The sequence below is a fragment of the Haliotis cracherodii genome, unplaced genomic scaffold, assembly GCF_022045235.1.
Source record: "Haliotis cracherodii isolate W230 unplaced genomic scaffold, xgHalCrac1.p SCAF_3, whole genome shotgun sequence".
In the NCBI taxonomy this organism is placed as follows: Eukaryota; Metazoa; Mollusca; class Gastropoda; order Lepetellida; family Haliotidae; genus Haliotis; species Haliotis cracherodii.
In genome coordinates this window covers 21005724-21028453 of record NW_027266286.1, presented here as the reverse complement: position 1 = coordinate 21028453, position 22730 = coordinate 21005724, and the positions used below count along the sequence as shown (strand labels likewise).

At 39.0% G+C, this 22730-nt stretch overlaps 1 protein-coding gene across 1 annotated transcript; it reads right to left on the bottom strand.

Moving 5' to 3' along the window:
- Positions 1-356: 356 nt before the first annotated feature.
- LOC139473686 (cryptochrome-1-like) lies at positions 357-21260 on the bottom strand. The gene is made up of 12 exons (XM_071256386.1): positions 20948-21260; positions 14818-14926; positions 9975-10117; positions 9355-9539; positions 8384-8472; positions 7789-7929; positions 6874-7044; positions 5971-6111; positions 4456-4607; positions 3243-3442; positions 2265-2312; positions 357-439 (listed from the first exon to the last, which is right to left on the bottom strand). Exons 1-12 carry the CDS (start codon positions 21112-21114, stop codon positions 381-383), a joined length of 1605 nt encoding a protein of 534 aa, XP_071112487.1. The 5' UTR covers positions 21115-21260; the 3' UTR covers positions 357-380.
- Between the last annotated feature and the right edge of the window lie 1470 nt (positions 21261-22730).

The following is a 22730-nucleotide window of genomic DNA, read 5'->3' as shown; positions in this document are numbered from 1 at the left end:
TGTGAGAATGTTCTGGCACAGTCCTTGGATGTAAGAATGTTCTGGCACACATACGGGCTGTGAGAATGTTCTGGCACAGTCCTTGGATGTAAGAATGTTCTGGCACACATCCGGGCTGTGAGAATGTTCTGGCACACATCCGGGTTGTGAGAATGTTCTGGCACACATCCGGGTTGTGAGAATGTTCTGGCGCAGTCTGTGGATGTGAGAATGTTCTGGCACACATCCAGGTTGTGAGAACGTTCTGGCACAGTCCTTGGATGTAAGAATGTTCTGTCACAAAAACGGGTTGTGAGAATGTTCTGGCTTAGTTCCAAGATCTTGGCAACTATTCTGCTGGATCCCAGGAAGAACTGCAACCACAGCTGAAGTCTTGTCCATCAGTGGGCAGTGCCTTCCTCTGTGTGTGGGTGGGTCTTTATCCCCGCCGGAGATGCTTCTGAAATGTATATGCACACAATGAATAATGGCAGTCAGTCGGGGTTCTTAGAGGGACAAGATAATGACGCTACTACTTGGCTATCTCACCATAACTCTCTGAGTGAGTGAACTTTTGTTAAATGACACACAAAATGACAACACCCTCACTTATCCAGTGTATCTTATCTCCATTCAAATTTTGATGACTACCCGTGAACCATTCTCCACCTGCTGTATAATGGTATGCTATATAACCGTGGTAGTATCATTGAACCCCGAGCATCCTACCATTACTGAACATCGAGCACCCTACCATCACTGAACCCCGAGCACCCTAGCATCACTGAACCCCGAGCATCCTAGCATCACTGAACACCGAGCATCGTAGCATCACTGAACACCGAGCACCCTAGCATCACTGAACACAAGCACCCTAGCATCACTGAACACCGAGCACCCTAGCATCACTGAACACAAGCACCCTAACATCACTGAACACAAGCACCCTAGCATCACTGAACACAAGCACCCTAGCATCACTGAACACAAGCACCCTAGCATCACTGAACACAAGCACCCTAACATCACTGAACACCGAGCACCCTAGCATCACTGAACACAAGCACCCTAGCATCACTGAACACCGAGCACCCTAGCATCACTGAACACCGAGCACCCTAGCATCACTGAACACCGAGCACCCTAGCATCACTGAACCCCGAGCACCCTAGCATCACTGAACACTGAGCACCCCGACATCACTGAACACCGAGCACCCTGACATCACTGAACCCTGGACACCCTAGCATCACTGAACCCCGAGCACCCTAGCATCACTGAACCCCGAGCACCCTGACATCACTGAACACCGAGCACCCTAGCATCACTGAACACCGAGCACCCTGATATCACTGAACACCGAGCACCCTAGCATCACTGAACACCGAGCACCCTAGCACCACTGAACCCCGAGCATCCTAGCATCACTGAACCCCGAGCACCCTGACATCACTGAACACCGAGCACCCTAGCATCACTGAACACAGAGCACCCTGACATCACTGAACACAGAGCACCCTAGCATCACTGAACACCGAGCACCCTAGCATCATGGACTCACAAAACAGATGCAGAGGGACAGTACTACTCAATATCACAAAGCACACTGAAAGCAAATGTTTCTTCGCAGAAAGTGGTCAGTGAGCTTGACAAATCAGACAAGATACTGCCCAACAATGATGTAGGACTTACCAACATCCACGTCTGTCAGGCCTGCAATAGCACAATAGTCACTTACGTACTGAAGGAACACAGTAACCATAAAAAATGGCAGTACAGCGTAACCGTGGCAACTATGAGTCTTAATTAACAGAGCTAAGCATTACACGCTGAATAAGCTTAATGACATCGTCAATACTTCACCAATTTGTATACACTTTGTTCCTTACCCACCTGTAAATCATGTGACGATTTGCAATGATATCCCTATCTTTTAACCAACGATTCAAGACATAGCCTGGCTCCTGTGTGAGAGAAACTAGTGAGAGCTCTGGCCAATGGGCTCTCAGATTACATATTTCTCGGCAAGATGTGTCATGCAGTTTTAGGGAGGGCATAAAATTCTGGACTAGTGCTCATTTGAGTTCCAAACGGCCTACTTTCATTAGCTAAGGAAACAGGCACGCATGAATGATGTGCTAGCTTAGGAAGACATATGGCATTATTAATTATTGATGTATATTATTATTAGTGATAAACTTCATATTACAAGATTCTAGAGCAGGTGATACTTGATGTATTAATGGGCTTAATTAAAGTAAAGAAATCAGGAACTTCAGACTCACCTTTTGTATACTTGAAAATAGGGGACCCAAGGTCTCTTGGAATGGACACTGAAATAGGAATGCATGGATAAGTACTTCTTTGAAACAGATCACCCATCTCTGTGACAGATCACTTATCACTGTATCAGATCACCCATCTCTGTAACGTATCACCCATCACTGTATCAGATCACCCATCTCTGTATCAGATCACTGTATCAGATCACCCATCACTGTATCAGATAACCCATCTCTGTATCAGATCACCCATCACTGTATCAGATCACCCATCTCTGTATCAGATCCCCCATCTCTGTATCAGATCACCCATCTCTGTATCAATCTCTGTATCAGATCACCCATCTCTGTATCAGATCACCCATCACTGTATCAGATCACCCATCTCTGTATCAGATCACCTATCTCTGTATCAGATCACCCATCTCTGTATCAGATCACCCATCACTGTATCGTATCACCCATCACTGTATCAGATCACCCATCTCTGTATCAGATCACCCATCTCTGTATCAGATCACCCATCACTGTATCAGATCACCCATCACTGTATCAGATCACCCATCATTGTATCAAATCACCTATCTCTGTACCAGATCACCTATCTCTGTACCAGATCACCCATCATTGTATCAGATCACCCATCTCTGTATCAGATCACTTGTCTCTGTACCAGATCACCCATCATTGTATCAGATCACCCATCATTGTATCAGATCACCCATCATTGTATCAAATCACCTATCTCTGTACCAGATCACCCATCATTGTATCAAATCACCTATCTCTGTACCAGATCACCCATCATTGTATCAGATCACCCATCTCTGTATCAGATCACTTGTCTCTGTACCAGATCACCCATGTCTGTAACGTATCACCCATCTACGTATAGTATTATCACCCATCAATGTATTGTATCACCCATCTATGTAAAGAATCATCAATCCCTGCATCATATCCTATATTCCCCCAACTTACGATTAGCTTTGACTGTCAACCTCTTGAACACTTGTCGTATCCTCTCCAGGTTGGTCCGACTCACAACTGCATGGTTCACAATCGGTAATGGGTAATCTTTACCCACAATGCACCTTGCTGCTTTCTGTACTGACTCGGGAGCTAACCAAGGTTCATAGATGTATTTTGTTGGAAATGCTTTTAACACAGGTAGGTAGTGCCTGCAGAAGAAAAGAAATTAAAAAATAAAAACATGCTCCAAAAAGTAAAAAGTGACCATTGTTTTCTAATGCCAAACTCGGCAACATTCCAGTGATTGATATCATGAGCAACGATCCATGACGTCAGGATACAAAGACACGCTATCAAACAAGTCACCAAGTCAGACCACCCGATCCATTAAGTCGCCTCTTACAACCTGCATAGATTGCTGAGGACCTTTTTCTAATCCTGAATCCCCACGGCAACAAGGAGCATTGTAAACAGTCCAGACAAGGCATACAAGGCAACAAAATCATTTATACATGCCCTTGGGGCACAAAACACGTTCAGCCCGAGTGGACACCCTGACCACCAAATCCTCATTCCAGTCCTACAATAAGCATTGGGCAATTGGGAAACAGACAACTTTCAACTTTCATCTTAACCTAATGACCAGGACGTTGTTTTATCCAACTTGAATGATGCATCAACGTGCCATTAAACCTTCATCAATCTGCCTTTAAATTCAGTTGTAACATTCTAATGACAGAGAACTGTAAGTAACGAGTATGTGTACTCAAGGGAATTGTGGGAAATATTTAGGGGAAAACTTACATAAAGAGATTATTAGTTAATGATCTGCTAATAAACAATTGATACAAGTCATGTTAATGATGCCATTACTAATTCAGAAGTTTTTAACGTAACATTAGGGTTTAGTGTAGTTATTAGTCAATGAATGTTTGATACAACTGTATGCCGGATTTTTCACAAAAATCTATAAATGACGTTATTACAATATTCTGGCTTTCAAGAAAAACTCAATTCAGAGAAAGTCAGCGAAGCATGGTTTGCCGCCGCTTTTAGCAATAGTCCAGCACAATCACAGCAGGGGACACCAGAAATGGGCTTCATACATTGTACCCATGTGGGAAATAAGAAACCAAGTTTTCAGCGTGATGAGCGAACACTTTTACCACTAGGCTACTCCACCACCCCACATGTACATAAAACACAAGGTGAGTGAGTTTACCTGACAAAGTTCCCTGAGGGGTCCGCCCTCTTGCCAAACCCCACCGGACAATAACAATGGAAAAACTGTTGGAAGAAGGAGCTGCAGGACAACCACATCCAGGTGCCGGCGTTGACGCTCCAGTCAGCATCCAGCAGCAGCTCGTCAAACACCTGTACACACATCAAACAACACATGTACTGCACAGCCTTGCCTGGGGGTCAGTGAAGGAGTGAGTGAACTATTTCAGGTATATATGGGTCAGTGAGTGAGTCAGTGAACTATTTTAGGTATATATGGGTCAGTGAGTGAGTGAGTGAACTATTTCAGGTATATATGGGTCAGTGAAGGATTGAGTGAACTATTTCAGGTATATATGGGTCAGTGAGTGAGTGAACTATTTCAGGTATATATGGGTCAGTGAAGGAGTGAGTCAACTATTTCAGGTATATATGGGTCAGTGAAGGAGTGAGTCAACTATTTCAGGTATATATGGGTCAGTGAAGGAGTGAGTGAACTATTTCAGGTATATATGGGTCAGTGAAGGAGTGAGTCAACTATTTCAGGTATATATGGGTCAGGGAAACTAATGGTTGATGGCATGAACAACGACAATTTCAGGTATAAATGGGTCAGGGAAACTAATGGTTGATGGCATGAACAACGACAATTTCAAGTATATATGGGTGAGGGAAACTAATGGTTGATGGCATGAACAACGACAATTTCAGGTATAAATGGGTGAGGGAAACTAATGGTTGATGGCATGAACAACGACAATTTCAAGTATATATGGGTGAGGGAAACTAATGGTTGATGGCATGAACAACGACAATTTCAGGTATAAATGGGTCAGGGAAACTAATGGTTGATGGCATGAACAACGACAATTTCAGGTATAAATGGGTCAGGGAAACTAATGGTTGATGGCATGAACAACGACAATTTCAAGTATATATGGGTGAGGGAAACTAATGGTTGATGGCATGAACAACGATCCATACCATCTGGGGACAATGACACAGCAGGTACAGCCCAGGTACATCCTCTGAGCTAATCCAGGGCAGACACCAGTAATTTACCTGGACCTGCTCAGAGGCTGCTATTTGGGCCCAAAGTCAGCAGCAAATGACAATAACAAAAAATCCCAATTTGAAGTAAAAATTTCCCAATTCCTCAGCATTTATGAAAAAAAATATATATCACCATATATTTCCCAATTTGCCCGTCAAGGGCACTAAGTTTAGAATTCAAGATAAATCAATGATGGTTTGGTTTGTTTGTTGTTCAACGCCGCACTCAGCAATATTCCGGCTATTTGACGGCAGTCTGTAAATAATCGAGTCTGGACCAGACAATCCAGTGATTAACATCATGAGCATCAATCCACACAATTGGGATTGATGACATGAACGAACCAAGTCAGCGAGCCTGACCACGCGATCCATTTAGTCACCTATTACGACAAGCTGGGAAACAGCTCTAAGCCGGACTTCCCACTGTGCTATGCATGTGTGTTCACTGTCAGGAGCTCACCTTCATCCCCTCCTCCCAGGAGATCCACAGGTCCCCTCGGGTGAGGAAGCATGCGACGGAGTGGCGGGCAAGGTGGTGTATCCATCCTTCCTGTCGCAGCTGCACCATGATGGCGTCGATCCAGGGGAAGCCGGTCTGACCCTTAAATAATTAGAAGTGGAAAAAAAATAATATTACTACTTTTTATATTTTTATTGTGAATAATAATAATGTGCATATTTACAATGCACCACATCCGCATGCTCAAAGCGTGATATTTTTACCCTGGCCTATGGATCAGAATGCAGTCATTTCATTTTTCATTCTCATTTCCCTTCTAAGCATACAACCCACGCTGCCTGTGAGGCACTGGTAGGTGTAAAGCCACATTAGCATCTCATCCAACCAGGTAACCATTCACTGTTGTTATTCCTCTAATTTAATGTTTTCACCACAAAGAAATTGTGCATACTTTGAAAAAAATCATACTCACAACCCAGAATTACGGATAATATGATAACATATGAGAACTCTTAATTTCTTGAGGTCATTCTTTATACTACCCGTGGCCTTTTTCTCAGAAGATGTAAAATAAATTAGGTAATATCTGTGACCTTATGGGTAACTTGAGTCTAAATAATTGAGTCTGGACCAGAAAATCAAGTGATTGATATAATGAGCATCAATCCACGCAATTCGGATACAATGACATGCATCAACCAAGTTAGCGAGTCTGACAACCTGCTCCTGTTAATCACCTTTTTCGACAAGCATAGTCGACTTTTACGGCAAGCATAGTCGCCTTTTAAGGCAAGCATAGTCGTCTTTTTGGCAAGAATGGGTTGCTCAAGACCTATTCTACCCCAGATCTTTACGGTTTAATAATTACTAGTAATGACCCATTGTATAATGTTAGTATCTCACCTCGGCCCACTTGGCCAGCGCCTCTGGGTTGCGGTCCCATGGAATCTGCACACACATAGGGTTTCCTATCATCGTGTCGAAGTTAGGGTTATTTGTGGCCACAGTGTAGAAGAATTCTCTCCACAGCAACTGGCCGTGGAGAGCTAGAGGTGGTTCATTACCTTTCTTCACCTGAAACACAAAGTTTACTCAGTGAGTGAGTGAGTGAGTGAGCTCAGTTTAGGGACCATTCATTTATTATAGGGGTGGGTGGGGCAGAGGGAGCCAGGGCAGGGGCACCAAAACATAATTACCCTCTCTCGGTAAGGCTCATCAAAAATAATGCACATTTTTGGGGAGGGTCATGAAAAAATGGTCATATAATAACAAAATATAATTGCAGTGTCTTTCACAATATGGCCCAAACAACCTGTGTAAGAGTGTGTGAGTAAGCTCTTTGCCGTTTTCAGCAATATTCCAGCAATTATCACGGTTAGAGGAAGGCTTAACACATTGTACCCATGTCAGGAATCACACTCAGGCCTTCGTCATGATGAGCTAACTCTTTAACACCAAAGCTACCTCACAACCCCAATCTGCGAGAAATCCTTAACTCAGACAGCTTCACAACATTTAACATGCTTGTTTGTTTGTTTGTTTGTTTGTTGTTTAACGTCGCACTCTGGTGACAAAATTCTCGACACACTATGTTTCAATTGTAATGTAATAGTCAACCTGTGACACTGAGCCAGTAAATGATTGATGTGTTATGACGCAGTCAGCATCACACCAGTGAAAATCAGCGAAATTATAAATCAAAACACTAACATGTAAGTCGGAGAAATCACACTGTTGACACCAGAAGTAGAATCAACCCCACCCCTACGAATAAGATTTTATTAATTCTCTATGACATACTTGAGGATCTTTTCTCACCTTTTTGTACAATTCCCTGAGTTTCCAGTAGAAGAGTCTCGGTGAGAGACAGCCGAACCTCAAGTACGGACTCAGTCCCGTCTGACTGGGAAATAACGACTGCGGACTCATTTTTGGCTTCTCAAAACTTGCTACCCATGCCTGAAAAAAAGATTACATACAAATATCAACATAGATTTAAAAAAACAGACAGCCCTTGTATGCTTCTATACAAGTGTGCTTGAACTAAAGAAATGTGATGTCACTCATGTGAATTCATTCTATGTCTAAAGTAAGTTAGAAACAGCACTTTGGGCATTATTCCGTGTATTAGCATGATCAGAGATCTTACAACAAGTATATGTTTGTTTGTTTGTTGTTGAATGCCGCACTCAGCAATATATCAGACAATCCAGTGATTGACACAATGAGCATCGTTCTAGGAAATACGATAACATGCATCAACCAAGTCAGTAAGCATGACCACTCGGTCCCATACGTTGCCTCTTACGACAAGCATGGGTCGCCGAAGACCAATGCTGACCCTGACCTTCACGGGAGCAAGAAGTACTAGATACAAGGGGTGTACGGTCATGGTGGAGGGTGTGTTGCTTACCTTTCTCTCCAGGTGGCGGTACAGTCTGGTGAGGGCTTCTGACTCTCCGCCTCGGAATATCACGGGGTGAACACCATCAAGGTCAAACCCTGGAACAGAATCACACAAGTAGGAACACCAATTGTCTCATGTTTCTGAAGCTATGACTTTCAAAAATGTATTAAAAATGTATTGCAATTGTATTGTAATTGTATTGCAATTGTACCCCATACTATTGCAATTGTATTGTAATTGTATTGCAATTGTACCCCATACTATTGCAATTGTATTGTAATTGTATTGCACTTGTACCCCATACTATTGCAACCACAGCAACAGAAGTAAACCAACTTATTGCAACTATTGAAACTATCGTTTGTTATGCATTCGATCGACAATACTTTTGACATTTACAAATTCCTATTGATATAGTACTATTGTAGGGCAAACATTTGCAAGACATCGATAGTTTGACGTACTGTTACACCCCTAATACATTCCCAACAAAGCACCGCAGGGTAGGGACTGTCATGCCTAGGGGTCACTGCTTTGAAATGAGTGATGATGAAAAGGGAAACATTCTAAGCAATGGTATTGTTTTCGCTTTTATTATATACCGTATTCGACGTAATAAGCGCCCAGGGCGCTCTCAAAATTAGAAATAGGGGGCTCTTATTAGAATGTTATTTTGGTGGGGAAAAAACATAGTTGAAAGATACATTTTGTGGTTTGTGCTGACAGCCTGAAATGTTTATGTACGACAGATATATATTTTTCAGAATTTAATTGCCGGTAAATAAGGGTGCATATAACACACGTGTGCGTATTATACTGAATGAATAAGTCTTGTGTACATTGATCAATTGGATGGGATACTAATTGGGCTTTTTCACTAGCCAATATATCAGCAAAATATCACCGTGGGCGCTTACTACGTCGAATATGGTAAGTTCAATTATGAACGCGACGTTAAACACTATTTCACCTCATACCTAGTTCTTCCAGTTTAAGTACACCATACTTTTCATCATGGTCCAGAGTGACAGGGGTGACCGAATGACCAATCAGGTCCGGCTTAATGGTCTCCTCGGGCATCGGGGGTGGCTTCATCTGGGCCAGCACCGACAGAAACCGCTTGTACGTGAGTGGGTGTGTACTATTGTTCATCTTGATAACGCTGAAAGTAGCATTTAAGGCACAAATTAGCATGCATTTCATGTTACAACTGGGACATAGATAGATTTTCCTTCTTATTAACCAAATATACAAAACAACAGTGAATGCGGTGGGTAAAGGGAGATATTAAGCACTGTCACGTAGCCTGTTACTGATTAACATTGCCTTGGAAGGGGATGTGATTTGAAAGAGAAAGGGAGGGAGGGAAGGAGGGAAGGAGGGAAGGAGGTACATAAATATGGAGGGCATATATCGGTAAATAAATGTTGTTTTACACAATAGTTTCACATCAACCTGTAAATAATCAAGTTGAGGCCAAGCTAACCAGTGGTTGATAGCCTCAGTGACAATTAAACCCAATGAAACACAACCAGCTTGGTCTCATCGTTGCAACCATGGCAACAAGGGATGCTGACTTGGACAACGTTCTACTTACTCCTCGAGTTTGTACAGTGTGTGGGAGGTGCGGATGATAGCCTTGACCCCACAATCGGTAGCAAGGGAACATATGGAAGCATCGCGATCTTTTCCAAATGGCTCTGGATCTTCTTCGAATGATAAATGAGTAATGTTCCATTCCTGAAATCAAAATAAAATATTTTGAAAATACATCATTCAACATAACCTTCCGAAGTATCAAATTATTCACAGCAATCATCGTCAGATTACTGCAATTGACTCCTTGAAATAAACCTTTGTCGTCAGAGACCGGGGACATAATTACCATACTTTAACTCACTTAAAGTTATATGTTGTAGCTTGACTATAAAACGTCATTTGTTTTGCAATCGCCATAGCAACACCATGGAAAGCCTCAACTGTGACTTGTCAAAGTGTTCCATATGTGAAATACATCCGGTAACAAAACAAGAGATTGCTATTTCCGACTTATTTTACAAGACAATTACAGTAATTTAAATCTCTGCAAATAAGACAATGCCCATCATACAGTAATTACAAATAAAATTTTAACTATCATGTCTAGTGGTGTTTAAATCGGAAATTTCACATTTTTCTTGAGCAACTTGGTTACCGTCTGTTCATTCACCAGGAGTGATACAGGGATTTACCCTGACACAGAAAACCTGCATATTTGACACAATCTAAGGACAAAATATGCAATATTATTTCTCCATTGTGTCCAAAATGTCTTGTGTAGGCGTGTCTGTAAGATAAGAAATTAAGATTGGAGTGCCATGTGACTTATCATAAACTATTACCCTGATTATAGGAACAGATATGTAGTTTTATTCAAGTGAGCCACAGGGCCCACACAAAGATTACATAAAGGAAACGCACTAAGTCATTGGCCAGAAAGGTGAGAGTGTAATTGATCTCAATGTTTTGTAAAGAAGTGCCAAAAGTGCAGGATAACCAATTTATTTAACATAATTAAGCTATGATTCGAACCGAGTGCAAAATCTTGAATGAGAACAAAGATAGCAGGTGTCATTCTATGAATATATAGGGCTGTGATTTTTTTTCTCTATACGAATATATTATGTTATACACGCTATCATCGAGTCCCTGTGACTATTAATCGCCATCAGTCCAGACTAGTACGTTGCTATATAAGCGCAATAATCATGATAATTTTGGACGCGATGATAAACCCCATTTCACCACACCTCACCTCATTTCTAACTCGACCTGTGAAGTTCCGGGGTAGAATAGGTTTTCAGCAGCTCATGCTTGCCAAAAAGGCGACTATGCTCGTCGTAAGAGGCAACTAACGGGATCAGGTGGTCAGGCTCGCTGACTTGGTTTGATGCATGTCATCGATCCCAATTGCGTGGATCGATGCTCTTGATGTAAATCACTGGATCGTCCGTTCCAGACTTGATTATATACAGACCGGCTTCATATAGCTGGAATATTGCTGAGTGCGGTGTACAACAACAAAACCAGCCAGCCATCATTTCTAACTCACATTTTCCCAACTATATCTTCCAGTTCTCAGAAAACTAATGTTTGAATCTGGCAGTTGCTGATCATGTCATTTGAAACGGCCACCTTCTTCCTGACCTATTTGTTCTGATTCGTAACAGTTGCAGTTCTTCTGCCTTTTGCCTTGATTGACAGATCCAATGGATTTGTTTGAAACTGTGATAAAATGCACATTTTTCTGTCCGTTGGAAAAAAAGAAATCAGCAGATTTCTACTACAACAGGGAATTAAATCAATGGAAATAGAAATTTCAACCAACTGCACCAGTTATCACCATCATCTAAACAGCATGTGTCGCTTGATCACGCACACCGCTTCAGTTATAAAAGTAACATGTTCTATTTTCTCTGGTATCGCACTCTATTTTTATATTCATTACATTTAATAAGAAATGCTTTTATCAATTTGTTGTCTGCAAACTGAAGCACACCAATATTCCCAAAATTTGATGCTAAACACATGCTTATCCTCAACACTATGTACTATGGATTTCACATTAATACACGGTGATGCATTTTTGGGAAAATAGCTCAAGTAGGTTTTAGAATTGTAATTTGAGGAAGAAATGACAGGCAGACAGTAAGCTAAGAAACGGAATGTGCATTATCGTGTAGTTGGATTTTTGTTTACGAGTGAATTAGTCATGTGACACCTGCCTCGTGTCTCTTCTAAAGTTGGATTTGATGAAGGTAATTATATGGTTTGTTTTTTAATATTTCTTCACAAGAGTCAGTTTTGTTCATCATTTTTTATCAATATTTCTCTCTTCTAATGAAACCAACCAAAAGTAAAACGAGATGTGATTACGTGCGCGCTATAATGGAGAGTTGATGCATACGTCAACAAATGGAGAAAAAAAACAGGTTGAGGTTGGAAATACGTAAAAAAGGGTCTTATATTTGCATGTGCATGATACTCAGTCAACTAAACCCATTTCAGAATTCATTATACTACTGGCTCCAGAAATACAAATAGTTCTGTCACTGTGTTAGTCTGATAAACAGAGACAGAAACCCACCACACTAACACAGTCAAAATAGTGGGTCATGTTTATCTCCTATCAACAATAAACATACAGACTGTAACCCAGTGGACCCAAACTGACATGATTTATGTTCAGTGAGGGAAAACTGTTAAAGTTAGAAGCTCCTAGGGACCAGTTCAAAAGTATGATGTCGGATAAAAAAAACTTAATTCATTAAGATTTGAGTCATTTCCCACCCCACCCCAACCTCATGCCCTCCCAAAAATGTATTTCTGAAAATGTTGAATTCTGAAGTTTAGTGGTGTCTTGTCACACAGTCTTTTGTTTTGCCCTGCTTTTTCAGCTAGTTTATCAATGGAAGTTTATGTACTAGGTGTTGAAAATCATTCGTAGGTTTTTATTTATCAAATCTGCCATTCTATATTACTTACTTCCCTTGATGGACTTACCACTATTGTCAGCAGTGATAAAACCCTACCTTGAGGAAAGACTGGTAGTATTTAATGACTGCCAACGTTCGAAAATAGAACTGGTTTAGTGTAGTTACTATACAAAACACTGAGAAATCTGTTCAGTTGATTTTGTCTGATAGAAAATTTGCAGGGCGATTCAGACCCCCACCCCAACCCCTAAACTTCAGGAATTCAGATATTTATCCGACATTCAACTTTTGAACCTGTCCCTTACTATTAGACGATGTTGTTATTACAAATTTTTGTACTGTGTTTATACTTAGACCCAGAACGGAAACTGACTGATAGCGTTTCAATCAGCAAAGCAACTGGAGAATGAGAACGACAGATCTGGGTGACAAATTAGGTCATGATGACCAACTTAAGTAAAGCGCTATCTATACTCCGGGCCTATGTCTGTAACTTCCAGTGTCACACATACTCTGAACAAGTAAACATTAAGCAATATTGACAAGATGAGTTAAAATAAATACTGGCGATGTACCACTAAGGCATCCATCTCCCTATATCTATCCAACATGGTACTGATCAGGTAGAAAGGTTTTCTACCAGGGTTCCTGCCTCTAGATATGTCTGTCCCATATATACAGTCCACCCAGGTACAAAGTTCGTTTGTTTGTTGTTTAACGCCACACTCAGCAATATTCCAGCTATATGGAGGTGGTCTGTCAATAATTGAGTCTGGACAAGACAATCCAGTGATTGATATCATTAGCATTGATTATGCAATTGGGATATGATGACATGCATCAACCAAGTCAGCGAGCCTGACCACCAGATCCCGTTAGTCGCCTCTTACGACAAGCATAGTCGCCTTTTTGGGCAAGCATGGGTTGCGGAAGACCTATTTTATCCCGGATCTTCATGGGTCGCCCAGGTACAAAGGCTTCCTAGGGATTCTTTACAATTTTTTAATCTTTAGCCCACATAAAGTGTTTAAGTGTTATTAGCTTACATGCTATAATAGTGATTAAAAATAACAAGGTACAAAATAAAATTCCTAATTATTAGATAGAGAAATTGTGCAAAAATGCCCTGACGATGGTACTGACAAACAAAGATTCATAACCTGGAGACCCTGGGATTCAAACCAGAGCACAGTGGATCTTTGCATAGATAAAGGACTCTCAAATATGAAGTACTAAGAGAAATATCACATTAACATTTAGTTTCTAAATGACAATTGTCTTTTAACATCATAGAAAGGACAACTGTAAGTCTTTTCATTTTCAGACTGAAAAAATCTAGACTTGCCATACAAAGAACTGAAGGCTTGCTTGGGCATTTTCATATTTGTAATGAACAAAAAATATCAATAATTACGAATATTTTGGGCTTTTTTTCATGAAATTATGGTCAGTCTTCACATAACAAAATATCCCAAAACATACTGATGATCCTTAACTTTTATTGTTCAGTATATTTTTGTTTCAGGGTCAGTATGAGGGGTAATGGGATATATGTAAGGGCATTGCTAAACACAGTTTGATTTGGTTGGTTTATTTGATGCCGCACTCAGCAATAATCCAGCTACATGACGGTGGTCTGTAAAATAATCAAGTCTGGACCAGACAATCCAGTGATTGACATCATGAGCATTGATCCACGCAATTGGGATCGATGACATGGATCAACCAAGTCAGCGAGTCTGACCACCCGATCCCGTAAGTCGCCTTTTACGACAAGCATAGTCACCAACACAGTTTGAAATTAAGGGGGTCCCAGAGGCTTGCTCCATTAGAAGATTACGTGGAAACTAGGGACCCCCTAAATTCAACTTTTGACATTATGCCTATCATGCAAATGACAAGGACTCTTTGACATCCAAGCTTAATTTCAAACACTGCAAAAAAAGTAACTTTGATTTTTCTTACTTTGAAAACTTTAGGAAAGACTTCTGTGGGTTGACCCCGGATCACAAAAAGACGGGATCCCAATTGCCGTAGACTCTTGTCAAGGTCTTCCAAGCACTCCAACAAGAACCTGTAAGGGATCACACAACATTACCCACAAGAAGACATTTTGATGGCATTTTTAATACATGATCAAGATGACAACATTCAGTGAGTACAGACTTGTTCTCACCATTTTAGCAACGCGCTCGGTCCCTGGGAAATCTATGCTCACCATTGTTGTAGATGTGTGAGCAAGTGGAATCTATGTTTTAATAATATTTTCCTCATTCTGTTTCCGCACAAACTTATTGCCTGGCCGAGGTTTTTTTATAAAACACCAAGCACGCTGCCTAATTTACTTTCTGCCTCAAGATATTCCAAGTAAGTATTTTAATAATCACAATATTTATTCTGCTGCTATATAATGATGTGTTGGGACCTTGTACATAGGTATTTTACATTATTGCAGGATTGTTAAGTGTTTATCATAAAGTTAGACTTTGGGGTACCGCAAGGTACCCTACGTTAGAGGTATTTGTATGCTTACGAGTTGATCGATAATGGCAAACACTGTCAGATTCAGTTTCTGTGTTGTAAGTGCTATAAGTAGATATCAGCACAAGTTAACTGCACCATGTAAGACATAAGACTTACCAGTGTACTGCTGTGTTGCCGGTAAATGAGGCACACAGCTATGTAAATCGAGTGGATGACACCTCAAGCTTGATGTTTAGCTAGCATGATTAGATTTAGATGTCTGTAGCAAGATGGCATTTAATTTTCGTGACTGAATGTTGATGTATATTATCAGATAGCATCCTTAAGTCAGTATATCTCTAGTCATGGTAGTATTGTCGGGTATTTTATGGAAGTTATAGGCCTAAACTTTCATGTAGATGAATATCAGCGGTCAAAGGTCAGATGTCACAGAGGTTATGGCGTTGTGCTCTGTATCAATATTGTGTAAGCCATTTAACTAATATGTAATATTGATTGCCATTATCTATCTGGTACTGTGAGAGGGATGAATTGTCTTTGTTATTTGTGTTATATAGCCTAACTGTACTAGATTTGATGTCTTATAGGTTATTGCCTTATGCTCTATTTCAATATTTCGCAGGCTATTTTAATCAGTATGTAACGTTTACTGGTATTATCATGATTATATAGCTGGTACTTTGAAATGTGTTGTCATTAATACTATTTAGTTTAGCTACACTAGAGCTCATGAAGCACTATGGCCTGTTTCAACTTTATGTAGGACTGCCTAACCATTATTCACTATTAAACTATTGTTACTTCCGGGAGATAACGGTAACATCTTTGATGCATATATTAGTATGATTGTATTCTGAGTATCATACTATGTCAGAATATATTTGTCAGTTATCTGATGCTAAGGCATTATCTAATTGTTTTTCGTGCTTTCAGGTTTTCTAGTCAGAGGCAGGCTTTGGGAACTGCCACCCTTATCTAAGTTTGTCATTCACAAGTTCTTATCAGTAATTCTACTAATAAACAGACATTAAATTCAAGTGATGTCTGTTGTAACTATAAGGTGGACCTGGCCACAGTACAATGAAACTACTTTTATGAAACACTATAAATGTGTTGGCTTATAATACCTATCCCACAGACGCTCATCAATAACAATCAAGACATTGATTATGAAGAAAGTGCTGAGGATCCCGACCTTCAGAGATGTGCATGTGCTAGTGCCGCCTCAAACCGGATCATGGACAAATCAATGTCAGGCTGTGCAGCATACCAACAAACCTGCCACATGACCAGTGTCCGAAATAACGGCCTGCCCTTGACTGCTAACTATTCTGTTGGGCTGCATGAAATTTTCTTCCGCCTGCCCAACTTTCTGGCAGATAATTTTGAGACTACTTACATATTCTGTTTAATATATAACTCCATGTTGATTCTCAAGTAATTGTTTGCATTATTTCAACTGAATCAAGATGCAATTTGTCTCTTATTTTTTGCAATTTTTCAATATGTTTGTCTGAATGCAGGTATTAGCTTTGAAGACGGGCAAGCAACACTTATGGGTCACCTGTCCATCTGTCTTGTTGGGTTTCAAAATTATTTCGAACACAATCTCATTAAATAAGATCTTAGTTCTTGCTGCCGCTAAACAAAGATCTCAGGACATCCCATTACGGGTCACGTCAGACCGACCTATCGCAAACCCTGACTGACCAGTGGAATTACTGACAAGAAGTAGATATTAGCCAATCAGATGGCAGCTTTCTCATGCTTTACAGCACTAATTTCAAATTGGCAACCATGCTTCGAAACATATTTTGTCACATTCTTGCTTAAAAATTTGAAACCTGAACAAAAGAACATTCTCTAATGGCTAACATATGGTCTAGATTGTATAGATTCAGTCGTTAAGCCCATAACTATCGTTCGGAATACCCTGTTTTAAAGTTTTCGAGGCTGCATGATTAGAAATCACATTCAGCCTGTCACTTTCATGATCTGGTAAGCGACGCTCTGATTGGTCAGATGAAAGGTCGTTCTGACGTGACCCCTTATGGGGTTTAGCATTAGCGAGAACTAAGATCTGATTTTAATGAGATTGTTTCGAACACTGCACTTACTTGTATCATTTGTCCTGTATATGCATAATCCTTTCAGATGTTAATATCCAATATTGTAAATCTGTAAATGTATTTACAATACTATCTACAGTGCTGCAGATAACTTTTTTGAGCAATTGAGTTTTTACTCTTGGGTTTCTACTTTAATTGGCTTATTACATTTTTCAATGGGTAACCAATATTTTTTTCACATGTATTCATTAATTTATTGGGTTTTCCCAAATTTAGTGACCATTTTAAGATTTAAAAAAAAATGAAGTAATGTTTTAGATGTATATAACTTTTCTAAATAAATAGGCTTGACCGGAAAGTAAATTAGCTCATAATTGTGTATCAGAAATTAGCTCCTTTGTACGCATGCTGAAAAAGCTTCCTTGGGTATTGACGCGAGCTGTTTTAAAACATTTGAGTACTTCATTTAATGCATGCGTTTCTGTAGGCAAGTTAATTGAAAGTAATTGGGTTTTGAATATTTCTTGGCGGGTATATTACTAAAATACGCTACTTATCTGTAGCTCTGCATGTAACTTTTAAGATTAGAGACTAAACATCTAGAGGGTGATATCCTGGGCATGAAATATAAACCTAAGACTTGCAACGGTCAAAACTATGAACACTGTAAGAAAAACATTTAAGGTAGTTCTTCCAAAAATATACTTTAGGCCACAAATAATATTTTCTGGTCCCTGTCTGTGTCCTTTTCATCACCTACATCGGTCTAATTTATTTTCTTGATATTTAACCCAAGGGAAGGAAACTCTAGTCTACTTTCCCAAAAAAGAAAGTACAATGAATAATGAATTTCCTTAAAATAACATTGTTTACCATGAGTGTAATGTTATATCAAACTATCAAAATGGTCTGTCCTACAATAGCACTGTATTGTCAATAGTAACCATAATAATCGAAAGTTTAAATGGTTGCAATTAGTTATATATAAAACACCATGCTGCTTTTCTCCTGGCAGCGGTCAAGATGCACGACACATGCGCAGATGCTCTTATCTGGTAAGACAAATACCCAATTACATAACTTGATGCCAGGATTGGACGAAATTGTATCTGAAACACTTACCTCCCAGCAATGATATATTCCAAAAGAGGGTTACTTTAGTTGCAGTTTTATAAATGAATACTTATAACAATAAGCTTTGCACTTTGGATATACAGCCAGAATTATTTTACATATGGAACAGTTTAGCGGGTCATTGTTACGAACCTTCCCGGATATTTGCTAATTCTTTTGTGAAAAGAATATATTGACATGTAATGGTCAAACTACAACAAAATATGACTTTAACGAGACAAAACATGACATTTATGATAGATGTATCCATTCTCTGTCGACTAACATTCCAAAGCGCCAAAAGCGGTAAACTGATTGTTGCAGTAAACAACAGTGAGTTGGAGCGATGCTGAAACTAATGTAAACAGTAATGAATGAAGTTTTGAATAAAATTAATAACAGATTACATACAAACAGTTCAGATGCACAACCTGTAACCAGATAGTGTAATAACAGAATTAACATGTGTAGTTTATCAAATTCCTCCCGCCTCACTTGAAAGAAAATATGGTAATTAGTTTATGTAATAACAGGATTAACATGCGTAGTTTATCAAATTCCTCCCGCCCCACTTGAAAGGGAATATGGTAATTAATTTAGGCAATAACAGGATTAACATGCGTAGTTTATCAAATTCCTCCCGCCTCACTTGAAAGAGAATATGGTAATTAATTTATGCAATAACAGGATTAACATGCGTAGTTTATCAAATTCCTCCCGCCTCACTTGAAAGAGAATATGGTAATTAATTTATGCAATAACAGGATTAACATGCGTAGTTTATCAAATGCCTCCCGCCTCACTTGAAAGAGAATATGGTAATTAATTTATGTAATAACAGAATTACCATGCATAGTTTATCAAATGCCTCCCGCCTCACTTGAAAGAGAATATGGTAATTAATTTATGTAATAACAGGATTAACATGCGTAGTTTATCAAATTCCTCCCGCCCCACTTGAAAGGGAATATGGTAATTAATTTATGCAATAACAGGATTAACATGCGTAGTTTATCAAATGCCTCCCGCCTCACTTGAAAGAGAATATGGTAATTAATTTATGCAATAACAGGATTAACATGCGTAGTTTATCAAATGCCTCCCGCCTCACTTGAAAGAGAATATGGTAATTAATTTATGCAATAACAGGATTAACATGCGTAGTTTATCAAATGCCTCCCGCCTCACTTGAAAGAGAATATGGTAATTAATTTATGCAATAACAGGATTAACATGCGTAGTTTATCAAATGCCTCCCATCTCACTTGAAAGAGAATATGGTAATTAATTTATGCAATAACAGGATTAACATGCGTAGTTTATCAAATGCCTCCCGCCTCACTTGAAAGAGAATATGGTAATTAATTTATGCAATAACAGGATTAACATGCGTAGTTTATCAAATGCCTCCCGCCTCACTTGAAAGAGAATATGGTAATTAATTTATGTAATAACAGAATTACCATGCGTAGTTTATCAAATGGGATACGGTGACATGCACCAGGTCCGCGAGTCTGACCACCCAAATATAGTTAGTCGCCTTTTTCGACAAGCATGGGTTGCTGAAGACTCTGATCGTCAAGACATTCAAATTTGGAGAGTTGTTTTCCTTTAAAACAAAACTATTTTGTTCACTTATATCCTAATTTAAGTCAATTGTTGAAAACAATAGGGGGGGGGGGGGGGCGGTTGCCCCCCTGGATTTTTTATAGAAAACATTTTTCCTTGTGAAAGTTAACTTGAATAAGAAATGAATAATCTTACTTGACCCCCCTGTCAAAAAAAAGTTAACTACGGCCTTGATTCTGATCATCAATGTAATCAGTATAATATATTTTTGTTGTGGGAAGCTTGTCTGAAAATTATGTGTCAAGACAACATGAATGTCGCCCTTGAAGAAGATAATCTACCAATCAGCAGCCAGGAAATTAGGCCAAGTTCAGCATAAAAAAATCAATGAGCAAACATTATTTATCTAAGAACTGTCAACAAAACACATTGATGTTTATTTCATCGACTTAATTTGTTACATTAAAATTTCTACACCTCCATACATCGATTGAGGATCTTTGTTTGATACAACTTAAAGAAATCGTTCGTTAATATACGACTCATTTGTTTGGTCTAACATATAGACTTATATCATATAATTATGGGTACACTCCATGATAGATAAAATAAATTATATTTTATATATAACGGGGTGTATCCTTATGTTCAATGTTGTTTGCAAATTCTGAAAAAATATCAAGGCCTAACCATTCTTTCACGTTATGCAATGTGTGCGACATCTCGTTAATATTCATGAGGTTGACATTGGCCTGGTTCATAAATATAGATATAAGCTATGACAGTAGGTGGAAAATGGATTAGAGTTTCCTGATTATCATAAACCAACGCAAAAACACAACATTTTCAGTTCTACTAACCTCCACTTGTTAATCCCAACTTGCGAAGCCCCAGCAAACCAAGGATCAAGTATATAAATACATCGGTAAGAAAAAGAATCTTGTATTCCTTCCCGCAATGCCGGATTGTCGTGTAGTCGGAGGCCTTTTCGGAACCAGTGTACAGTGTTTTTCCTGGGTCTTGACATAATTGAATGGTATGAAATTCACAAATTACTGGTCTCAAGTCATTCCGTTCGAAGTCTTCTTCTTTTAGAAATGTAGATAGGTCTAGCTAACTGTTGATCAAAATCCACTTACAATGTATTCCACACTGCCCCCTGAACACACTGAACGATACAATCAATATATTACCTAGTCTCTGATTTGCTGAGAGTGGTCATGTGGTCTATTCTGCCTCACGTGTACGACAGCATGGTTTGGAAGAGATTTTCTGCGCACGTTATGCGCAACAACAAAGGGAGTTAATTCCCATATATTGTCCTCAACATGATTCATAGCTTTTACATAGTGAGCCAATCATATTTTACATCGACGTAAGGGAAAAAACAAATATGTGAATGAATATACTCTAGAACGTGTCAACAGTTATTTGAATTTTCTTTTCAAATGACCTGTTTTTATCAAGTGACATTACACAATTTCTATTTTCATGAAAGGCATGAACTTTTTCAGCCACCTGAAATTCAGGTCACGAGTTTTAATCCTTGCCGTATTTCAAATCCTACCCTCGAATCAACCAGTGAAGTATTATGTAGCAACACATACAATATGATTATTCGTCCAACTGAGTATTACTTAGTAACACGGTACATATACAATATGATTATTCAACCAATGAAGTCTTACTTAATAGTAACACATACAATATGATTATTCAGCCAGTTAAGTCTTACTTAGTTACACATACCATATAATTATTCAACCAATTAAGTATTACTCAGTCACACATACAATATGATTATTCAGCCAATTGAGTATTACTTAGTAACACATATACAATATGATTATTCAACCAATTAAGTATTACTTAGTAACACATATGATATGATTATTCAGCCAATTAAGTATTATTACTTAGTAATACATACACTTTAAATATTAAACCAATCAAGTATTACTTAGTAACACATACAATGTGATTATTCACCCAATAAGAATATGGGAGACTGTTTTGACGCCACTTTGAACAGTGTTTCAGCATTATTTACCGGTATCAGCTTGAAGTGGGAGACATGGATTGGAGTGCTTGGGTGAAAAGATGGCGGATGATATATACTGATGAATTCACCTGCATTTCAAAACTACAAAGTATTATTTTTTGTCATCGGCAATATGTCAGCCATTCTGTGAAGAAAGGAAAATATGCATACACACAGTAACACACAACGCGGTAAATATTACATACAGGTTCATGCAAAATAGTCAAATCCTGCGGGTAAAAGTCAAAATCTCTTGACAACTACAAGAACAATACATTTTAACACATATTCACGGGTTATTATACAGTCCAATTTCTTTTAAATATTTCTTTTAAACATATGTAAACTTCAAGTCTTTGAATGGCGTTTAGAAGTGATACATATAAGGAAGACAAAATTGTTATGGATGAGCAATTTCTTTATTACAATGATAAAGAAGTTGCTCATCCATAACAATTTTGTCTTAGTTACCATTCCATCTTCTAAATGCCACTCAAAGCAGTGATACATATAAGGAAAAGAATTTATGGATGTCAACTTCTTTATTATGAGGAACACAACGTTTTGAAGTATATGCTTACTCATTCATCAGGTGACTTGCC

What these genes read in the sequence shown, in the direction of transcription:
- LOC139473686 (XM_071256386.1), bottom strand. Translation starts at nt 21,114, where the DNA reads ATGTCAAGACCCAGGAAAAACACTGTACACTGGTTCCGAAAAGGCCTC. An exon ending in ACACTGTACAAACTCGAGGA is followed by an intron (nt 9,540 to 9,974) that starts GTAAGTAGAACG and finishes TGCTACTTTCAG; the next exon opens with CGTTATCAAGATGAACAATA. An exon ending in GTTGACAGTCAAAGCTAATC is followed by an intron (nt 2,313 to 3,242) that starts GTAAGTTGGGGG and finishes TTCCTATTTCAG; the next exon opens with TGTCCATTCCAAGAGACCTT.